Source organism: Bidens hawaiensis, unplaced genomic scaffold (genome assembly GCF_021521415.1).
Source record: "Bidens hawaiensis isolate Kalapana, Puna unplaced genomic scaffold, B.hawaiensis_p1.1 tig00001032_1, whole genome shotgun sequence".
Lineage (NCBI taxonomy): Eukaryota > Viridiplantae > Streptophyta > Magnoliopsida > Asterales > Asteraceae > Bidens > Bidens hawaiensis.
The window spans coordinates 1631666-1650187 of NW_027491060.1; the positions used below are offsets into that span (position 1 = coordinate 1631666).

General features: G+C 33.6%; 4 protein-coding genes and 1 pseudogene across 6 annotated transcripts in view; 3 read left to right on the forward strand and 2 right to left on the reverse strand.

Moving 5' to 3' along the window:
• Window positions 1-18522, forward strand: part of LOC143553188 (uncharacterized) — a 233343-nt gene that overhangs the window by 79951 nt on the left and 134870 nt on the right. The gene's annotated exons all lie outside the window — the stretch shown is intronic.
• Window positions 683-3799, forward strand: LOC143553131 (protein LIKE COV 2-like). Its single transcript, XM_077043182.1, has 7 exons — window positions 683-862; window positions 1635-1687; window positions 1816-1925; window positions 2328-2495; window positions 2704-2801; window positions 2943-3069; window positions 3519-3799. The coding sequence occupies exons 1-7, from the start codon at window positions 740-742 to the stop codon at window positions 3617-3619; spliced, it is 780 nt and encodes a 259-aa protein (XP_076899297.1). The 5' UTR covers window positions 683-739; the 3' UTR covers window positions 3620-3799.
• LOC143553139 (5-formyltetrahydrofolate cyclo-ligase-like protein COG0212) lies at window positions 3909-7436 on the reverse strand (annotated as a pseudogene). Its single transcript, XR_013138780.1, has 6 exons — window positions 7014-7436; window positions 6315-6405; window positions 5351-5576; window positions 5125-5200; window positions 4919-5044; window positions 3909-4066 (listed from the first exon to the last, which is right to left on the reverse strand). The product of XR_013138780.1 is annotated as a 5-formyltetrahydrofolate cyclo-ligase-like protein COG0212 (transcript).
• Window positions 9114-10906, reverse strand: LOC143553148 (uncharacterized). Its single transcript, XM_077043195.1, has 3 exons — window positions 10696-10906; window positions 9716-9796; window positions 9114-9597 (listed from the first exon to the last, which is right to left on the reverse strand). Exons 1-3 carry the CDS (start codon window positions 10852-10854, stop codon window positions 9337-9339), a joined length of 501 nt encoding a protein of 166 aa, XP_076899310.1. The 5' UTR covers window positions 10855-10906; the 3' UTR covers window positions 9114-9336.
• Window positions 15964-18303, forward strand: LOC143554744 (co-chaperone protein p23-1-like). 2 transcript variants are annotated; one of them, XM_077044447.1, is made up of 5 exons: window positions 15964-16588; window positions 16866-17025; window positions 17112-17149; window positions 17221-17260; window positions 17827-18303. In XM_077044447.1, the coding sequence occupies exons 1-5, from the start codon at window positions 16373-16375 to the stop codon at window positions 17931-17933; spliced, it is 561 nt and encodes a 186-aa protein (XP_076900562.1). In that variant the 5' UTR covers window positions 15964-16372; the 3' UTR covers window positions 17934-18303. The 2 variants fall into 2 exon arrangements, with proteins under 2 accessions (XP_076900562.1, XP_076900557.1); XM_077044442.1 differs by having other exon boundaries at window positions 15965-16588; window positions 17109-17149; window positions 17827-18302.

Genomic DNA, 18522 nt, shown 5'->3' on the forward strand with positions numbered 1-18522 from the left:
TCCCAAATATTTCCCAAAATTTACAAAAAATCACTACATTTTTATCTCCACCATATAATTTACACTCACAATCATTCAAAACCTCACCCTATAATTTATCAATCCCCATCATATAATTATGGGGGATGGGATGTGAATGCTCTTACACCAATGTTTGAATTTTGTGAATCTAGAGATTTTGTCTGCGTTTTAATTTTTAGTGAATTGAAAGGGTAAAAAAAATTAAATGGTTAATTATCCAAGTAACGCCCCCACCCCCACCCCTAAAATGCTCATTATAATGTTCTCAAATTCGTTCATAACTAATGGATGATGATTAGCTAATTGGAAGGGACACTCATGGGTACTACTCAAGCATTGACTAATTATGTACCGTCACGTTATTTCTACCCTCAAGTACTCACAAAGCACAAAATCACTAGCAACACATGCCCGCAAAGTACTCTATAACTTTTTGTTTTTTGTTTCTAATTTGTTTGTTAAAAGAAAATTTGTGCGTGTTTATTTGGCAAAGATTCACCCCATGAGTTTGAAGCTTGTTATGGAATGCCCGTTTTAACGATTCATTGAATGTTTGGTTCGTTTAGTTTAAAGCACTATTAATATTTTCAATTTTTCTAAGCTTAAAGAGTCAACCTCTAAACGTCAACTCAACTCAACTCAACTCAAATCAAATCAAAAGACAAGCTTTGGTGACACCTCCAACTGTGTTCCACCGGAAACCAAACCCTCCGATCAAATGGCTGAAGGTTTAAAGGAATCGACGTCAAGCAGCACTATTATTAGTCAACATGATTCAATTGCTACCGAACAAGACACCCTCAAATCTGCCCCAAATTCTCCCAATTCATCCACTAGGAAGGTTTAATTTCTTCCTTAATTGTTTTATATTCACTCTATAATCACTTCCGCTTTGTTTTATTTCCACTTTTACCCAATTGATAGCTGTTATTATGTAATAATCTATGGGATCCCAATTAGTAACTGGGATTACTATAATACAGTGGAAAGTTACTTACAGGTTCTTAAATTTGAACAATTAGGTCAATATACATAAACAAGTTCAAATTTTATGATATTGAAGCCCTAACTGTACTCCATTTTTAAATAGGCTGAATCTACACATAAAATCACTGTCACACTTGCATATAAGCCTAAATCACAATTTCAGTATGAAAACCGTTGTGTTATGTATTACATTTATAGTAATATGTACATGTGTTTCTGCGGTTGTTACAGTTCTTTGCTTAAAATTGGTTGTGTGTTGAACTCTTCTTTGTATAAATACTCCCTCCGTCCCTTTGAAAGTATCCGCGTTTCCTTTTTAGTTTGTCCCATTACAAATGTCCACTTTTAAAATTTATTAACTAATTTCCAAGTTTACCCTTACACAAATCAATAATTCAAACTTTTTTTAATTTTGTCTTTTTGTATATATCAAGGGCATTATAGTCATTTGTTAATCAAAAAGTACAATCGTTCAAACTTTCTTAAACTTTGTGTTTTTCAAACTATGACACTTGTAGAGGGACGGAGGGAGTGGTTAGTTTACTTGATTCATTATACATGTGTTATATGAAGTGATTTTGTGTGTTTATGAATTATGACATCATGTTGACTTTATATTTGATCAGGCGTTTTATGCTGTTCTTCAGAGTTGGGTTTCAAAGAAATTCATGACTGGATGGTAGACCCTAATCAATTATTATTATTATTATTATTATTATTATTATTATTATTATTATTATTTATGTTGTTAGTTGTTACTATTACGTGTATTGTGATCTTTAATTTGTTTTTATTGGGATGTTTCAGTGTTGTCCTCTTTCCTGTGGCTGTTACATTCTTTGTGACATGGTGGATTGTACAATTTTTTGATGGTTTTTTCAGTCCTATCTATGAAAGACTTGGTGTTGAAATATTTGGTGAGTCATACACAACATGTCATCCAAGTTTCTGTTTTTCTAAGTAAGCACCATGTGAGGTTTTTGTTACCTATTTACGCTTCTTTTAACCTGGTTTAGGAGACTTTGGCTTCCACTTCACAAAAAGTTTCTTTTGTTTTCACAATAAAAATGGCCTTTTTGGTCATTTTGTCTATTTTAATAACCAAAATCTGCCACTGTCATTATGTTAGTATTACAAGTTTACAACTCCATTATCCTAGTTTACCTTATAAGTGCTTAGCATATGCTATCTTTTCTTCCTAATGTTCATTTAGTGAGATAAACTTTTAGTTTAGTAATAGTTTTAGTTAGTTATTAGTTTATTACTTATTATCAGTCATATACTTTTTACTTCAATTCAGTTTTCATACTATTGTGCAGGTCTTGGATTCCTGACGTCATTGATCTTTATATTCTTTGTGGGCATCTTTGCTTCATCGTGGTTGGGTGCTACTGTCTTTTGGGTAGGAGAGTGGTTTATAAAAAGGATGCCTTTTGTAAAACATTTATATTCAGCATCCAAACAAATCAGTGCTGCTATTTCTCCAGGTACCTCATGTCACTTTTATTTCTATTTTATAGTCACTTAATATTGATAGAAGATGATATAAAGATCAGAAATGCCATCTTGTTCTTGTCTGTATTACCAACATGATTATCAATTTAGAGTGAAATATTAATTTATTGACTTGTTTTTGCTTATTAATTAAAAAAGTTTGCTTTCAGTTGATATAAAAACCCTTTTCTTTTGTGACAGACCAGAACACCACTGCATTTAAGGAGGTTGCAATCATTCGTCATCCTCGTTTGGGAGAATATGCTTTTGGCTTCATTACATCATCAGTTGTTCTTCAGGTAATTGCTAGTGGAAATATTAAAATTGCAGCAACTTTTGCCATGTGAACTTTCAATATTTGTGTTTGTTACTTTCTTGGTTTTAAGACTGGAAACGTTTTGGTTTAAAAAGTGATTTATGAATACATGTTGTGCGTGCAGAAGGAAAATGGAGACGAAGAGTTGTGTAGCGTTTTTGTCCCAACAAACCATCTTTACATAGGAGATGTATTTTTGGTCAATTCTGAAGAGATCATAAGGCCAAATTTGTCTATCCGAGAAGGAATCGGTACGGTCATCACTTTCTTTCCTTGAACTTAACATGTTTGATTCTTTGAATTGCTGATGCTTATAAGCAGAGGTGGAAATTGATTCACCATGGGCTGTATTCTATTTAAACGGGTCAAATCAAAAAAATTACCTATATGGGAAGGCTGAAAAGAATATATTTAATGTACACAATCTCCTAAAACATTTTAATAATAATTCATATGATTACAGTAATAATATTTTTTTTAACAATTTCGCTTTTTTTTTTCATAAAGAAAAGTGAAAATGGACAAAAAAAGGTGTGCGGGTCAACCCAACTTGACATGGCCGATTACAACCTGAACATGACTTTACCGGTTACCCAACCCACAAAACCCTGTTCCTTCTGCAGCATCTGAGTTATAGTATTATACTATTATATTTAGTGAAAACAACTTCTTTACTTACTTTATACAATCTTTATTTCAGAGATTATTGTTTCAGTGGGTATGTCAATGCCACAATCAATCTCTCCCATAGAGAGGGTCCCACCTGCAAACGATAGGGTTCAACTAAACAGACTGCTCTGAGAGCTTATGCGTTTTCTGCAGGTCTTTTTGTATGAATGAAAGATTTGTATTCTTGTATTAACACGTGTTACAGTCTCAATATATCTAGTAGTGTACACGACACATCACTTACGTTATCTGTTTGTCTTACGTATTTACAAGTCTGAACCAGACAGACGTGCTTGGCTTGTTTATATGTGTTAAGGAAAGTATATGTAGTACAAGAATCTGACTATGTACATTACAAATGGACAAAATAAACTTATAATAAAAGCGTTCGACATAGAAAAACAATAAAGAGTGGAGGAAACTATCGTTTTTGTCTTCGTCTTTGAGCAGTTGGAGGCAACTTTTCAGAAGGGCCAGAGGGAAGTTTCTGTCTGGTTTCTTGTTCAATTTTGGCTTTCAGCTGTCTAAGGATTTTGATCTGACTCAGCTTTTTAGGTGATAATTTATCCCAGTAGATACCTACAAATAACATTTGTTCACTCACATTCCCATGAAATGAAATTGTGAAACAACCTTGTGTACCAAGCAGATATGCCCAGTTTGAGATTTATGTGGTTCAATTTACGGTTTGAAAACTGGTTTAACAGTTCCGTTCATAGGTTGGAACCAGCTATGTAAACCGAACAAGGCGTTCAACTTAATTATGTATCTCATTTTAAGAATATGCAGATATAATTTCTAAAATTTAACTATTTTGGGAAAAAAAAACCAAGTTTATCATATAATCCAAGTTAAACAAAATCGCTTGATATTTCAAGTTTCATGTACTGCTTCGTCGCGCACACCTCATCCTCCAATCAGATACTTTTAGCGGTTCAGAAAAATTGGATCAATTTTATATGTCAAATCACTATCTACAAAAAAAATTTAAACAACTTGTAGCGACTAGCGACAATTAAGCATATAACAAACATAAGATGTAGTCATTTACTACACTTCTTCGTCGCGCACACCTTATGCTAACTGGTTTAAACAAACATAAGGTGTAGTCATTTTACGTGTAATAATCAGCCAACTATTAACTAACAAAAAAAAAATTAGGACAAGAGAAAACCGAAATCCCAAAACCAAACCGTATACAGTGTAATAAAAACCGTAACAGTACGGTTTTCAAAAACCCAAAAACGAACTTTTAGTTTTTGGTTCGATTTAAGCTCAGAACCGACCCAAGCTGACCTATGCACGCCCCTAGTTTTAACAAGAAAGGCAAGACAATCAGGTTTTCTTTAACTTGGATGATATGCTATGTTAGCCAAAGATCAAAGAGAACTAACGCCCTTACATTTGCATTTTTTTAAACAAGAAACTAACCTTGAGGTTTGGGGATAGATGTGTTGGTGAAAATTACTTTGGTGGGAGTGCATATGATGTCAACAGGGACATCATGAACCAACAGCTTCTCAATAGGAATATCATCTACCAGTTGTTCATCATGCACTAAAACACAAATTTTATAAGACTTATTATTTTCCTTAAACTTACCATATCATGCAACTAAATTACTAAATTATTGTTACCAGACGTAACAACTGGAGTCGAATCATCAATTGCTCCCATATAACGCAACATTCCATATTCAAGTTCTGCAAATCCCTACATCATTGCTAAGTTCATCAACAGCCAATCTATCAAATCTAATACAATTCAAATAATTAATAACATTTTTTATACTTCCCTAATATTAAGCGTGTTAAAACTATTGGAACTTATATTATTTATATTTATTGGGGGTTAGTTGTATACCTCGCCCTTGCCAAGACGAGCTCCAGTTTTTGGATCAACAGCAACCGAGCCGATAACAATAAGATCTACCTAATCTTCTCATCTAATCCAATGGGCTGGCCGTATTTTGCTACCCCGACAGAAGTGCATGCTTCGTTCATGGTACTAGGATTCAATGTGTCTGATTCTAGTACAGAGAAAAACCCTGTCCTTAAGCGCGGTTGTGGAGTAAGTAGCTTCTTTCCACCTTTACGAAAATATAATGAAATTAAATGGTCATATAAAAGAGCCAATACTTATGAATCATAAGTCGAAACTTGCTTATACAAGATGCACAAATATTATCTAGGTAAGTCTTATTTAAATTTTGTTTCATCTATCTATGGACAATTTGTTACCAGAAAACTTACAGACTGCACCTACTAATATATGGTTTTGAGTTGTCATTTTTGACATGACCGTAAACATGAGCAAAAGATAATCAGGTTCTGAGTTATCATATCTAAGGGCGCAAAGGAGCCGAGCCAATTCGTGAGCTACTCGAGATCAGCTTGTTAAAAGCTTGAACTGAGCCGAGCTTAAACAAGCTCAAGGCATGAAATAAGCTAGTTTAGTAAACGAGCCTAAGCTCGAGCTTGAAAAAAACGACTCACGAGCCAAGCTCAAGTTAGAAAAAGAGCTCTAGCTCTTGTAAGTCAAAACTAGTCATACCTAACTTGTTTAATAAGCGTGGTGTGTTCGGGTTGACTTATTTAATCAAACAGGGCGTGTTTGGAACTTTGGATTAACATTTTTAACCTATTATTTAACTAAACAAGTCGATGCAGCAACCGTTTTACAACCCGTCAACCAAATTAACAAGTTTACAACTTGATTACTACCCGCCAACCAGTTTGACACGATTAAACGAACAAGCTATGTGTCTGACTGAAGCAATAAAACAAATTTTAGAGTGATGAAATTTATTAAACTACCAAGTACTAACCATTAAGCGTCAAGAATCTAACTTGCTTTTGAGGTGTATCCGGATTCACCTTGAAACAATCAGCCTTGGTAAACACTTCCAACCTACTCAACTGATGATATTTCACCCCTTATAATAAAACCACAATAATAATAATAATAGGAAAATTGGATTTTAATAATCCCTATTAAATGGTATTGGCCGATAATAATCCCTATTCGTTTTATCGCCACGGGCGGTCCCAAATTCAAAAAAGTTGGCCCCCAATGGTCCCCCGTTAAAAATGACTTAACGGCGTTATAGTTTTTTTCTGAATTTCATACCAATGTTTTAGGGCTTTTGATCGTTAGGAGGATACGAGTTGATTGGTGTAAAACTTAGCTCGAAAAAATGATCAAAACGACTCGATTTTGGTTAATTGTAAGTTAAAACACCTGAATTGAAGCATTGTTTCGTCATTTTGAAGCAATATTTCAAACTAAGTTTTACACCAATCAACTCGTATCCTCCTAACGATCAAAATCCCTAAAACGTTGGTTTGAAATTCAGAAAAAACTATAACGTCGTTAAGTCATTTTTAACGGGGGACCATTGGGGGCCAACTTTTTTGAAGTTAGGACCGGCAGTGGCGATAAAACGAATAGGGATTATTATCGGCCAATATCAGGGATTATTAAAATCCAATTTTCCATAATAATAATAATAATAAATCTCACTTACTTTATCAGCAGCAGCAGATGCTCCAACAAAATTAGGTATCCGGTGATGAACGGGTCTGGGAAACTGAGCAATATTACGAGCCTCCATTAAATCCCATATTCTCTTCCGGATCACCCATTTCCAAGCCTTCGGGTCATCCTCTTCTTTCTCAGCTGCTTCAATTGCCATGGCTTCTCGTGCTTTGGCGTCCAGGCGAAGCCTCTCGGCCTCGTACGCTGATTCATCCAAGGAGATTTGGGGCTTCTTGCTGTTATCCACTTTGAAAGGACTGTGATTGTTAGTGCAGTATCGGAAGATGGAGATTGAATTGTGGGTTATTATGAGATGATGATGATGTTTGAAAGGTGGAATTTGGAATGCGTAGGTAGCAGCGTTCATGGCAGATTGAGATTTTTGTGTTCGTGTACGTGATAACAACACGATGATATATTAAGTTATTAACAGCCTGTGTTGCTGCGGTGGGAATGTTAAATCAAACAAAAAGAATTCGGGAAATATCTTCATTGGTACCGAAAACGCTTATCCTTAACGGGGTCATTAAAGCACTTGAAAAACATATGTGACAAATGTTGAACCAAGCGCGCGTGTTGTGACGAGTTAACTTGCAAAATTTATACCGAAACGTAAAACATAAGATGAATAAACGTATAAAGTATACAAATTTTTTATGATTCAAACTAAATCATAAGGGTTATATTGTATTTTGATGATAATTTAAGGGAAGAAAAGAAAAACTTATTAATACTATAAGGAAAAAGAAAAATTATGTGATCCGATAAAAATCAATTAACATTAAGTACAGATTACACATGATTAAAACGATTAAATAACAACTTCTTCTCACAAACAATTTTTGATGGTCTAAGCACTTGAAACATTTAGAGTTTTAATTTTCTTTTTTTTCAAAAGGATGTACTTTTCTATTGTTAATTGATAATGGTGAACTTAGGCTCAAGGCCGTCCCCGAGATCTCGATAGCTTTCGTGGGCCTTACACGAGTTATAAAAATGGCCCCCAAAACATCTAACTTAAAATTTAAATATATTATGCAACGGTATATTTAAGATTATTTTTTCTAGTCGGTTCACTGTTTTTAAATGCTCAAATTCATAGGACCAAACATAAAAATTTGGGTCGATTCGACAGTTTGGGTAAGATAAGGTTCATTAATTCTGCAAATAAATACTCCCCTTTTTGCCCTCTCTCAATAAAAGTGTGTAAATAATTCCCTTTTTGCAATTAAATTCATGACTTTCTTTGGTTGAATTCAATTAACGTGTCCATGAGCAAATTGGTTAGGAACTAATGATAGACAAAACTTACAGATGTTCTAACCTTTTTAATTGATATGTTAAAAATGTCTATTAATCATACATACTAAGTGACATAAATTGGTCAATTTGCTATTGGACTTGCTCCATAGTGTAGGCATTGTAGTTTTTTCACTTTACCAACAAAACATTTTACACTTCAGTTAAATTCTACAAGAACTACATAAATTACACCTTAGTTTTGTTCCATCTATAACCGTAAACAAGTAAATGAAAGTGACAAATCAAAACTAGAGTGTAACAATTTTTTTTAAAGGGGGGGGGGGGGGGTGGGTTTAAACCAAAAAAGGGGTTAGAAATTGGGCGGAACATAGATTTGAATCCCGCTAACTACCTGTCGTCCGCCGTTGTACCTGCCGGAATCTCCGATTATGGGTTGAGTTGGTGATGAATTATTGGCTTAATAATTTATTGAATATTGATTTTTTTTTGTTTGAAAAATACATAGAGGGAGAGCGCTAGTGATACTTATAACCTAAGTGAGAGAGCCCACTTTCAAGTGTTATGGTTTTGGCGGTAAGGGTTAGCCATGTAGGCTTGGCGCCCCATAACAAATAATCAAATATTTTTTGAACTTCCCAACACACAACTTCTCTAATCTTACTCATCAAATTACGTCATTATCCACCATGAGACTCGAACCCTCAACCTCATAGGAAAGAGATTATTATACAGACCTTGGTACCACCAGGCCACATTCCCGTTGGTGGTAACCAAATTAATTGATCTTCATTCTCCTACAACCACAAACTCAATCGCTGGTAATCGAAACCAACCATTACAATTTGATTTTAAACCATAATTGTAACAACCCCAAACCATGTTGAACAATGCCAAAACATCAAGAGAGAAAAACCAAGGATTCATAAATATTAAAATATAACAACTTTACATATAAGATGAAAGCATCCACACAAGTCCCATACTTCTGTGAGGACATAAAATAGTACTCGGTTTCCATAATGATGGATTGATGGCAATGGATAGTATCTTTAATGAGTAGTCGTCGAATCATGATCTGCGTGCATGTCCATTGAAGAATCAGAGTGATGATCATTGTTTCTTGGTCCATGAGATATGTGGTAGTTCTGAAGACTGCGACGAACCGGGCTCGACAATGCATTTGAGAATATATAATTCCTAGGTCCCTGTTGATCAATACCTGCCATGCTAGTATTAGTTGAGTCGGACAAACTTCTTGGAGCCATTGCCATTGCCACTGATGGTTCCTCCCCAGATGACTCCAGCGCAGCCTGTGTGGTCCAGTAAATATTATTCAAATTCATACTTTTTATTTAATATAGCAAATATAGAATTACATAATAAATATATAGAAAACATATAAACATGCCAAAAAAATGACAAAGAAACCTGTATGTAGGCCAGTATGTCATCTGATGTCACTCTCCGACCTTCTGCGTGTTGCTTGGAAATCCACTGATAAAGCATTTCCTACAGAATCCAAAATTTCAAATTACATCAGAAGACATATAACCTTAGTTTATTAAAGAAGACATTACGTAGTATTAGGTAATTTTATTAGAAATTGGTAGTTACAACCATTAGGTTATTAGATTAGCGATTGGTAACACAAAATAGAAGGATATCATATATTATATCAGCAATAGGTAAATTATTAACTAATAACCATTATGGTGGTATTTTCATGACAGCTGATACTTTTCTACTTTTGTGTTGGCGTCATCGCTATATATCAACATTATTAATCATATTGGATATCAAATGTTATATGTTTTATGAAAAAATAATAACTATTGTGCCTTGACGGTAATCCACAGTTTTTGCCCTTCATAAATCTCAATTTTGAATCCCTTATTTTGCGATCAAAATTCAAATATACTGTCAAAGCCACACAACTATGTTAACGCAGTGATCATGCTAACATATGTCAGCGTATGTTAACGCAAGCCTTAGAATGTTATGGTAGAGAATCCACCATATGCAACTATTATAACCACTACAACACTAGTAACATAATCTTGGTTTATATTACGCGTGCGTACTAGTCCTTGTGTATCTTTATATAACTAAGCTACCATATTCGCGACAAGTAAATAATAACAGAATAAGACTAGCAATTATAATTGATTCTCTATTGATGTTCTTGTTGAAAAGTTACATATTTTAATTCAAAAAACATCTACTACTACCAAGGCAATATAGAACTACAAACTTTTTAATTCACTTTAACAATAATGATTCAATTCAGTATTATCAATGACATAAGTGTATAATATAATCCCTAACAAATAAAAAATTAGGGTTTAAAAAGATAAATAACAAGACATAAATTAAATGAAATTGGAATAGGAATAATAAATGAATGATACCAGTCCATGGCGTTCACCGGATAAGAAGCAGAGTTTCTGCTGACTCATGGCCTGAGAATAAAGCTGAGAGAGAGAGTTAGCGGCGGTGCTGAAATTGGCGTACATCGTTCGATCGACTTCGTCTAGGCTGGTGGCCACCGACTTACGCTTCTTCGCCATTATTGCAAGATGTTTCTGGTTAATCGGAAACAATCCAACACCGACGACGGACGGAATCTGGTGTCTGGATTAACACGTAGGAGTTGTTGGTGGTGTTATTTATAGTTATAATAACACGTGGTTTTTTAATACATAGCGTTAAGTTTTTTTTTTCCGAACTGTAATACATAGCGTTAAGTTAAATTAATATAATTTCGTCATTCGAGGGTTATTTGAAATGTAAACTTTAGTTCATTAATATTAATTAACCATTTGATTCGCATAATTCGGTTTTTTATAACTATTTAGACTTTCATTAAGAAACGTGATGGGTCTATTACCACGGTTTTCAACAAGGCTATGAATTGTGAAGACGTCATTCCTGTCATATGAGCATGGCGAGTCTCTTACACCATGGTAGGCAAATCATATGGGGCGTCATAGGTGGGGAGCGCCACCACAATAACGAAGTTAAACACATCAAATGGTAGGTCCGTCAAACTAACAATTAATGAATTAATTGCAAAAACCAATCAAAAAATCCACTTTATCCAACTTTACCATTTTCTCCTATTTAAATATTTTTTAAATAGTTTAATTATTATACTTTAATAGGATAGTGGTTGGTTAACCCACAACACTTAAATTAATGGGCTAATAGTTATCTTACATGACCAGTGACGTGACATAATAATTAGCTCTTGCTAGTTATCCCACAATGTAAGAATAAATATATAATAACATACAATATTTATTTATATATGACCATTATAATCATCAATTAATATAATAATCAACAAAAATTTAATTTATACCTTGTTATATATTAACTTGATAATTATTGATTGATCATGTTACCCTTACTAGCTAATAAATAGTTTTCCCTTGATGTGAATTGCTGAATATAGAAGATAATTATATGTCACATACGTATTCCTATGACTAAAGTCATTGAGTATTCTTGTTTATCTAAGATCAAGTTATTATGTATACACACATACTACAAGATATGTAATCAAATTGTATAGACATTAAGATATATTGAGGTATTCAATAGAAAACTAATAACCGATACATGCTACAATAGTTTAGATCAAGATTCGGTTGGAATATGAAGACAAAAGATTTGGTTTGAACTTTGAAGTATCAAACTATATTGTGGGAAATCAATGCAAAACCTATTTATGTTGATCTTTCAATGGTATGATCAAGTCTAAACTTACAAGTAAAAAACGTTATATAGAAATATAAAATGTTTGATATTTTTAAATAGCATATAATAAAACTTAAAAGAAGCAAATTAAACATATGGAAGTTGAAATATAATTTTATAACGATAGAACCTCAAATATTTAAATAACTAATTCATAGATTGAAGGTTGTTTTAAGCAAGAAAATAATTAATGTGGTTATATTTAAATAAAAACTCATAAATTTAAACTAGAAACCTTATCTCTTTTTATATTTTGTAACTACATGCATGTCTGTCCGGCAGAGTGGCAGAATGGCAGGGATGAGGAAGGACCGAAGGAGTATATTATTATTAGCATTTATAATTAGAAGAGTGATTGATTTTTCACTTTTGCTAATCAAACCACATATTGTTCAGTTTATATATGAATCTAAAATTTAACTTGAGCTTCTTATTTAGTTTTATATCCTTCACCAAACCATAAAAGGAAAATAAGTCCATGGGATCTTCATCAAGTGAAAGAACGGACGTGGTGGCCATAGGATGCGCAGTAGGCATATGCGCTATCCTGTCATCCGGGTGCATGTTAGCCAGGTCCATATTATCAAGTTTATATACCTGTCTTAGCGGCAGTGGTGGTCGTGGCGGTGGTGGCAGGCATGAGGCAGGAAGAACTCATGGTGTAGATAGCCGGCGGCAAGTATACTTCCGATGATTAGAAGAGAACGACTGCCGGTGGTACGCCGCCATGGAAGCTACACCAGGCGGTTGCTTGTATATATTTATGTATATTAGATTTATTATAGCATTTTGAAGTTATGGATATATGATTGTATATAGTAAGAATATTAATGAAATAGAGTACATTCTTGTACGTGAAATATAAATACAATATTCAATTGCTTTTGTAATCACTAGAAGTCCCCCATGCGCTTTGCGTAAGGGGCTTGGTTATAGACCCGAATATCAAAGCGCGAATGTATAAACACGTCGTAACGATTATTGATATGACACAAAAAAAAAAATCTAAGGCACGTTGCGTGGGAAGCTTGGAAACGGACCCAAACATTAAAACACGGATATAGAAACACATCGTAACGATTATTAATTCGAAACAAAAAAACTATCTAAATATAAAAAAAATTGGCCGGTATTGGTTCGGCTCATTACGTTATCGATGCGACACTAAAACTTTGTATTTTTATGATACAAAAAAGATACTCTATTGTGAATACAACTTTATTTTAGCGCGCGGCATCTATAAAAATAAACATGTCGTAAAAAGTATCATATCTTACGGCCATAAAAAAAAAGTCAATAACTTAAATATATGAATAATAACAAAAATATACGTGGGAAGAAAAAATAAATGTTAAACTTTGAAAATAAATAACAAAGTAAACATAGTTTAACAAAAAATTAACTCTCATTAATATTCACAAAGTTATAAAAAAGAACATATGCATTTATACGATTAATGCTTGGTATCAAAATTCTATAAATGCATATGTTCTCTGACTATAACACATACAAAACACTTAGCATATAACTAATGAAAGGCAAACAATAGGGACTAAAAATGTCAACATCTACATTCACATGGGCTAGAAACATATATAAGAAACTTATACTGTAGCTTTACGTTTGCTTTTATATATAGGTTAATTTTACGAGCATGGTTACCCTCACTTTGATGTGATGTTTTATGGTATTTTGTACCGCATTAGGCTCAATTGGTTTTGATGTACTTATTACGACAAACAAAAGTAGAAGTCAATATAAAGTTAAAAGAAAAAAAAACAATTAAAAATGTGATCCCCAAACTCTAGTATGTGGTTTGCGTATTAACACTAAGCGGAGAAACCAAAAGAAATATCCCTAATAAGACGACATGTGTTTTACATCGATCGAAAACCATAAAAAAAATTACATCAGACATATTGTTGTGGTGCGTTAAACCATAGGGAATGGACAATGCTTTTGAAGTAGAAAAAAAAACCTAAAAAATAGATGTAAGGTGAGACGTGGACCAACATGTCAAATGTGTTTACAAATCTTGTAATTGTATGCTTATAGAATTGTATTCGGTATTAAGTAATTATTTGAAACCACGTCTTCAATGAACACATATATGTGGATTATAGAAGTATGATAGTTTGACGTTAAAAAAAATGTTTTGAAAACACCGTCGAATTATTTAATGGATGAACCAATTTATAAACCGAATGATGTAATGTGTAAATTAAAAATTTAAGACATAAAAAGATAAGAAAACAGAAGAAATTAGTTTATCATCCAAACACAAACACTTCAAGTAAAGTACAATCCTTCATACTTACGTACTCGTTGTATTCGTCAAGAGTGTTATTGGTTGCAAGTTGTTATGATTGCCGAATGTGCCCTTTTGTAAATTGTGAAACTCTTTTCCAACCTCCCGCTAGGCCTTACCATTCAACTTTGGCTTTTATATCTTCAACAACTTTTAAAATTGATGCATTTGGCATCCGAAATCTCGCTCGAAACATAACTTTGTTGTATTTTGGGCTATCGACAAAATAATCTTTCATTGAAATCTCCATAGCTTTTTCACGATCACGTGACATTTTTATATTTTTTTGTTGTCGTGTCTTTAACTTTGACTTGAGAAATATTCGTGAGAAACTGAAGACTACTTAAAACTCCATCGATAAATCCGAACTCATCCGATAGAAGAATTATATAATTACCATTTTGTCATTCAAAATTTGAAAACAAACCGAGAGTTTTTTATAGGAAAAAAATGAAAATGAGTTTATTCATAGATTAAAATAATTTAATATCTTTATTTAATTAGTTATATGATTGTTAGAGAACGTTTACAATCTCAAATTAGTTCGATTTCACAAAATCGAAACACTATGGAGAATATTGACGGCTCGCAACAATGCTGACAATCAAAGTAATCCTCTAGGGAGGAAACGCCCTGAACATTCTTATTGAGTGTGACAAGGTGACCCATGTGGACGATTAATGGAAAGATTATTAAGATAAGGTTAATGGTGTAAATGAGACATGCCACTACTGTTTGAGACAGGCCCAGTAAAAATTTAAATCAATTTGAGGTGTTTGAGAATTGAGATTCCTTATTTTAACTTGTCCCCCAAAAGTAACACAATACCAAACACATTTTATAAACACCCCAACAAGACCGAGCAAGTATAAATAAATTTATATGATGTTTGACAAGCTTTTGAATCAGCTAGCGTCCGTAGAACTTATTACTCCAACTATAGGTTAACCAAACACTAGGAATCGATTATTGTTGACTCACACTTTGCAGCAGCTTTGATGTGATTTTAGGGTTTTATTCTTGGTTTGGTTGTATGTTGCAGTAGCTCATTAGGCAACTCATGGTTAATTCATTATGGTTTAGAGTTTGACCAGTTAGGGTTTACGGTTAAAAGCTCATACGTTTGAGAAAATTCATCAATTGGTCCCATTTTTGGTATCCAGATTTTATAAATTGCAAACTTAGTCCAAACATTTGCAAGGTTTAGTACCCGCCATTAAAACCACTAATTGGTGGGGACTAGGGGTGCAAACGAGCTGAGTTGCTCGCGAGCTACTTGAGATCAGCTCGTTAAAAAGCTTGATCGAACCCGAGCTTCACTTATCGAGCTCGAGCCGGCTCGCGAGCCTAAACGAGCCTGCCATTAATATAACTTTTTAGATTTATAGTTAATAATTGTTAATTAATATGTATAATGCTATGAAAAAAATAAATAAAAATAACTAAATAATATATATTATTTTTTACATAAAGTTATAATAGAAAAAAATAATTATAATTATATAAAAAATGATTGATAAATAGTAAACGAGCCGAGCTCAAGCTTTGTGTAAGTTAAACAAGCTTGGGCTCGGCTCGTTTGCACCCCTAGTGGAGAAGTGGGGACCAAAGGTGGAACCCTGAGTTTGGAATTTTTAGCATCTAGGGACAAAACTTGCAATCCACAGGGACCATTTGTACAATTTTTTCCTCACTTTCCCTTCTAATTTCTTTTAGCAAGTTTTAGCTACATCACTTGTGTTTATCTATAAGTAGTATTAATTTAGTTATTTTTGGCTTTGATAAAATCTTGTGGAATGTTATGGTTAAATGGTAAAATCCAACTTACACTCAAATATGGATGATATTTGGGCTGATGAATATTATTATTTTTTATTATATGATAAATGCTATAGTCGTATAGCAATGCAATCATAGATGCCTAACATATTACATATGACTTGATAGTTGCTTTCATTTCTAAAAGCTGATTGAAGTCATTAAGTATGCTCTATTTGATAATTCCTTTGATTGTTTGAATGACCGGTCTTTACATTTTTAACTGTAGTCTACATCCTATTTTAAAGTGGGCCCAGAGGGATGATTTGGTTTATATAACAATTGATCTACCGGATGCTAAGGATGTGAAGCTCAAACTGGAGCCAGATGGAAAGTTTTACTTCTCTGCTACAAGTGGAACTGATAATATACCGTATGAAATAGATATCAACCTTTATGACAAGGTGGATGCGAATGTAAGTATCAATATGAGATGGTGTAATATTTCAAATTAAAAACATACTTTCATTTTTTGACCAATATAATGATCATAATGTAGCTTATGCTGCTATCATTAGTATTAGGACAACCTGACACGAATCCGAAAATTGTGTCAGAAATTCACAGCCCGAATTAGTATAAGAAATAAGACTATATCGCTATGATTGGTATTAACATGCATGAAAGTATGATTTTCTGTTAGTTTATAATTTACAAACGAGGGGGGCAGTTTTGTAATATTAAAATTTACAGGAAAGCAAGGCTAGTGTTGGGTCAAGAAATGTTATGTACCTTGTAAAGAAGGAAGAGAGTAAATGGTGGGCCCGACTTATAAAGCAAGAGGGAAGAACACCAGTGTTCATCAAAGTTGACTTGATCAAGTGGGTCGATAAAGATGAACAAGATGAACAAGGTTGATTACATTACATGTTATTATTTTATACAGATAAGTTTTAAATGAGAATGTGAATGCTAATTAGTTGGTTTTGGTTTCAGCAGCTGGACCTGATATGGAGCTTGATGACGTTAATTTTTCGGTTTGTATGGTTATATTTTTCTTAACTATTTGTAGTTAGATTTAACGTGTGGTTTATTTGTTTTTGTATAGAGTCTTAACATCGGTGGTGGAGGAGAAGAAGATTATGAAGGTAAGCGACTTGTAAACGGACCGAACAGGCATGTTCGTGTTCGTTTGTTTTAACTTTTACCAGACAAACGATTGAACAAAAACAGTTAACTCAATGGGGTTTTTCTTGTTCGTGTTCGTTAATAAAAATGACTGTTCATGTTTGTTCGTTAGTAGTATAGACGAACATTTCATGAACATAAACGAACGAATATAACTGAAGATAGATGAACGGGTATACATAATTGAGCAAACACCGGCTGAAAGTAACTGTGAATATTAGTTTGTTGGACAACAAAACTATTAAAACTAGACTAAATTCTAATGGGCCTAACAGTTTATATGAAAACATAAACAAATGTTTGTGAACATAAATGAATGAACCAGACGTGTTCATGTTCGCTCATTTATTAAAATAACAAACATAAACAAACTTCCCGCCAAACGATTCATGAATGGTTCACTGAGAACGTTCATGAAACATTTTACCCTTTTTAGTCCTATAGTCTGCAATCTGCGTCGACTCATTTTTGCTTGCAGCCTTTTAGAAAAATAATAATAATAATATTTTTTTGTTCTGGTTTGTAGACGAAGATGAGAGTGATACTGAAGAAGAAATAGAAAGTGTCACGGAGGAACACACTGTTAGTGGTGAACCGGGTGCCAGCAACGGTCATGTTGAGGTTAAATCTTAGAGTTGAGACGTGTAACGTGGCAAACTGGCTACCATTTTTAGCTTGTGTTTGACGCCTGAACTATTAATGGGGTGAAGTAACATGAGTCCATTGGTTCGTATGATTGTTTGACCCTTTGATTTTTGAATATTGTGGACTGATATTTGCAGAAGTACAAAGGGGGTACTCGATGGCGTAATGAGAAAGTCTGGTTTGGTTTTAGGTTTGGTATCTATTCTGATTGAAGATTTTAGTGGGTATTGGTTCGGTTTTACTTATTTTGTTTTGAAATGGAGACTCGTTTGAAACTCGATAGGATATATAGAAAGCATAGCTTCAATGAGGTTGATGTTGTATGGATTGAACTATGTAAACAATACCTGAAAGCTGGACGAAGTCGAGTATATATGTAACATACATTAGGTGGATTAACATTAGTAAATACATGAACTAGTGATACAATTTTACAATGTACGTTCACATATAAATTCATGCGAAACAATATTAACGGTGATACTGTAATTCTACACCTTCGAACGCAAAACAGTGTTAACAAAAGTAAATCAATAGAAAAGTCTACTTTTTTATAGGCAATTTTTCTTTTCTATTT

Excerpts from the sequence above, each read along its gene's own strand:
- LOC143553131 (XM_077043182.1), top strand. The coding sequence starts at position 740 with ATGGCTGAAGGTTTAAAGGAATCGACGTCAAGCAGCACTATTATTAGT. Across the intron at positions 863-1,634 it reads CCAATTCATCCACTAGGAAG|GCGTTTTATGCTGTTCTTCA; the intron begins GTTTAATTTCTT and ends ATATTTGATCAG. Across the intron at positions 3,070-3,518 it reads GTCTATCCGAGAAGGAATCG|AGATTATTGTTTCAGTGGGT; the intron begins GTACGGTCATCA and ends TCTTTATTTCAG.
- LOC143553148 (XM_077043195.1), bottom strand. The coding sequence starts at position 10,854 with ATGGCGAAGAAGCGTAAGTCGGTGGCCACCAGCCTAGACGAAGTCGAT. Across the intron at positions 9,797-10,695 it reads CCGGTGAACGCCATGGACTG|GAAATGCTTTATCAGTGGAT; the intron begins GTATCATTCATT and ends TGGATTCTGTAG. Across the intron at positions 9,598-9,715 it reads ACATACTGGCCTACATACAG|GCTGCGCTGGAGTCATCTGG; the intron begins GTTTCTTTGTCA and ends TGGACCACACAG.
- LOC143554744 (XM_077044442.1), top strand. The coding sequence starts at position 16,373 with ATGACCGGTCTTTACATTTTTAACTGTAGTCTACATCCTATTTTAAAG. Across the intron at positions 17,026-17,108 it reads AGATGAACAAGATGAACAAG|CAGCTGGACCTGATATGGAG; the intron begins GTTGATTACATT and ends TTTTGGTTTCAG. Across the intron at positions 17,261-17,826 it reads AGGAGAAGAAGATTATGAAG|ACGAAGATGAGAGTGATACT; the intron begins GTAAGCGACTTG and ends TCTGGTTTGTAG.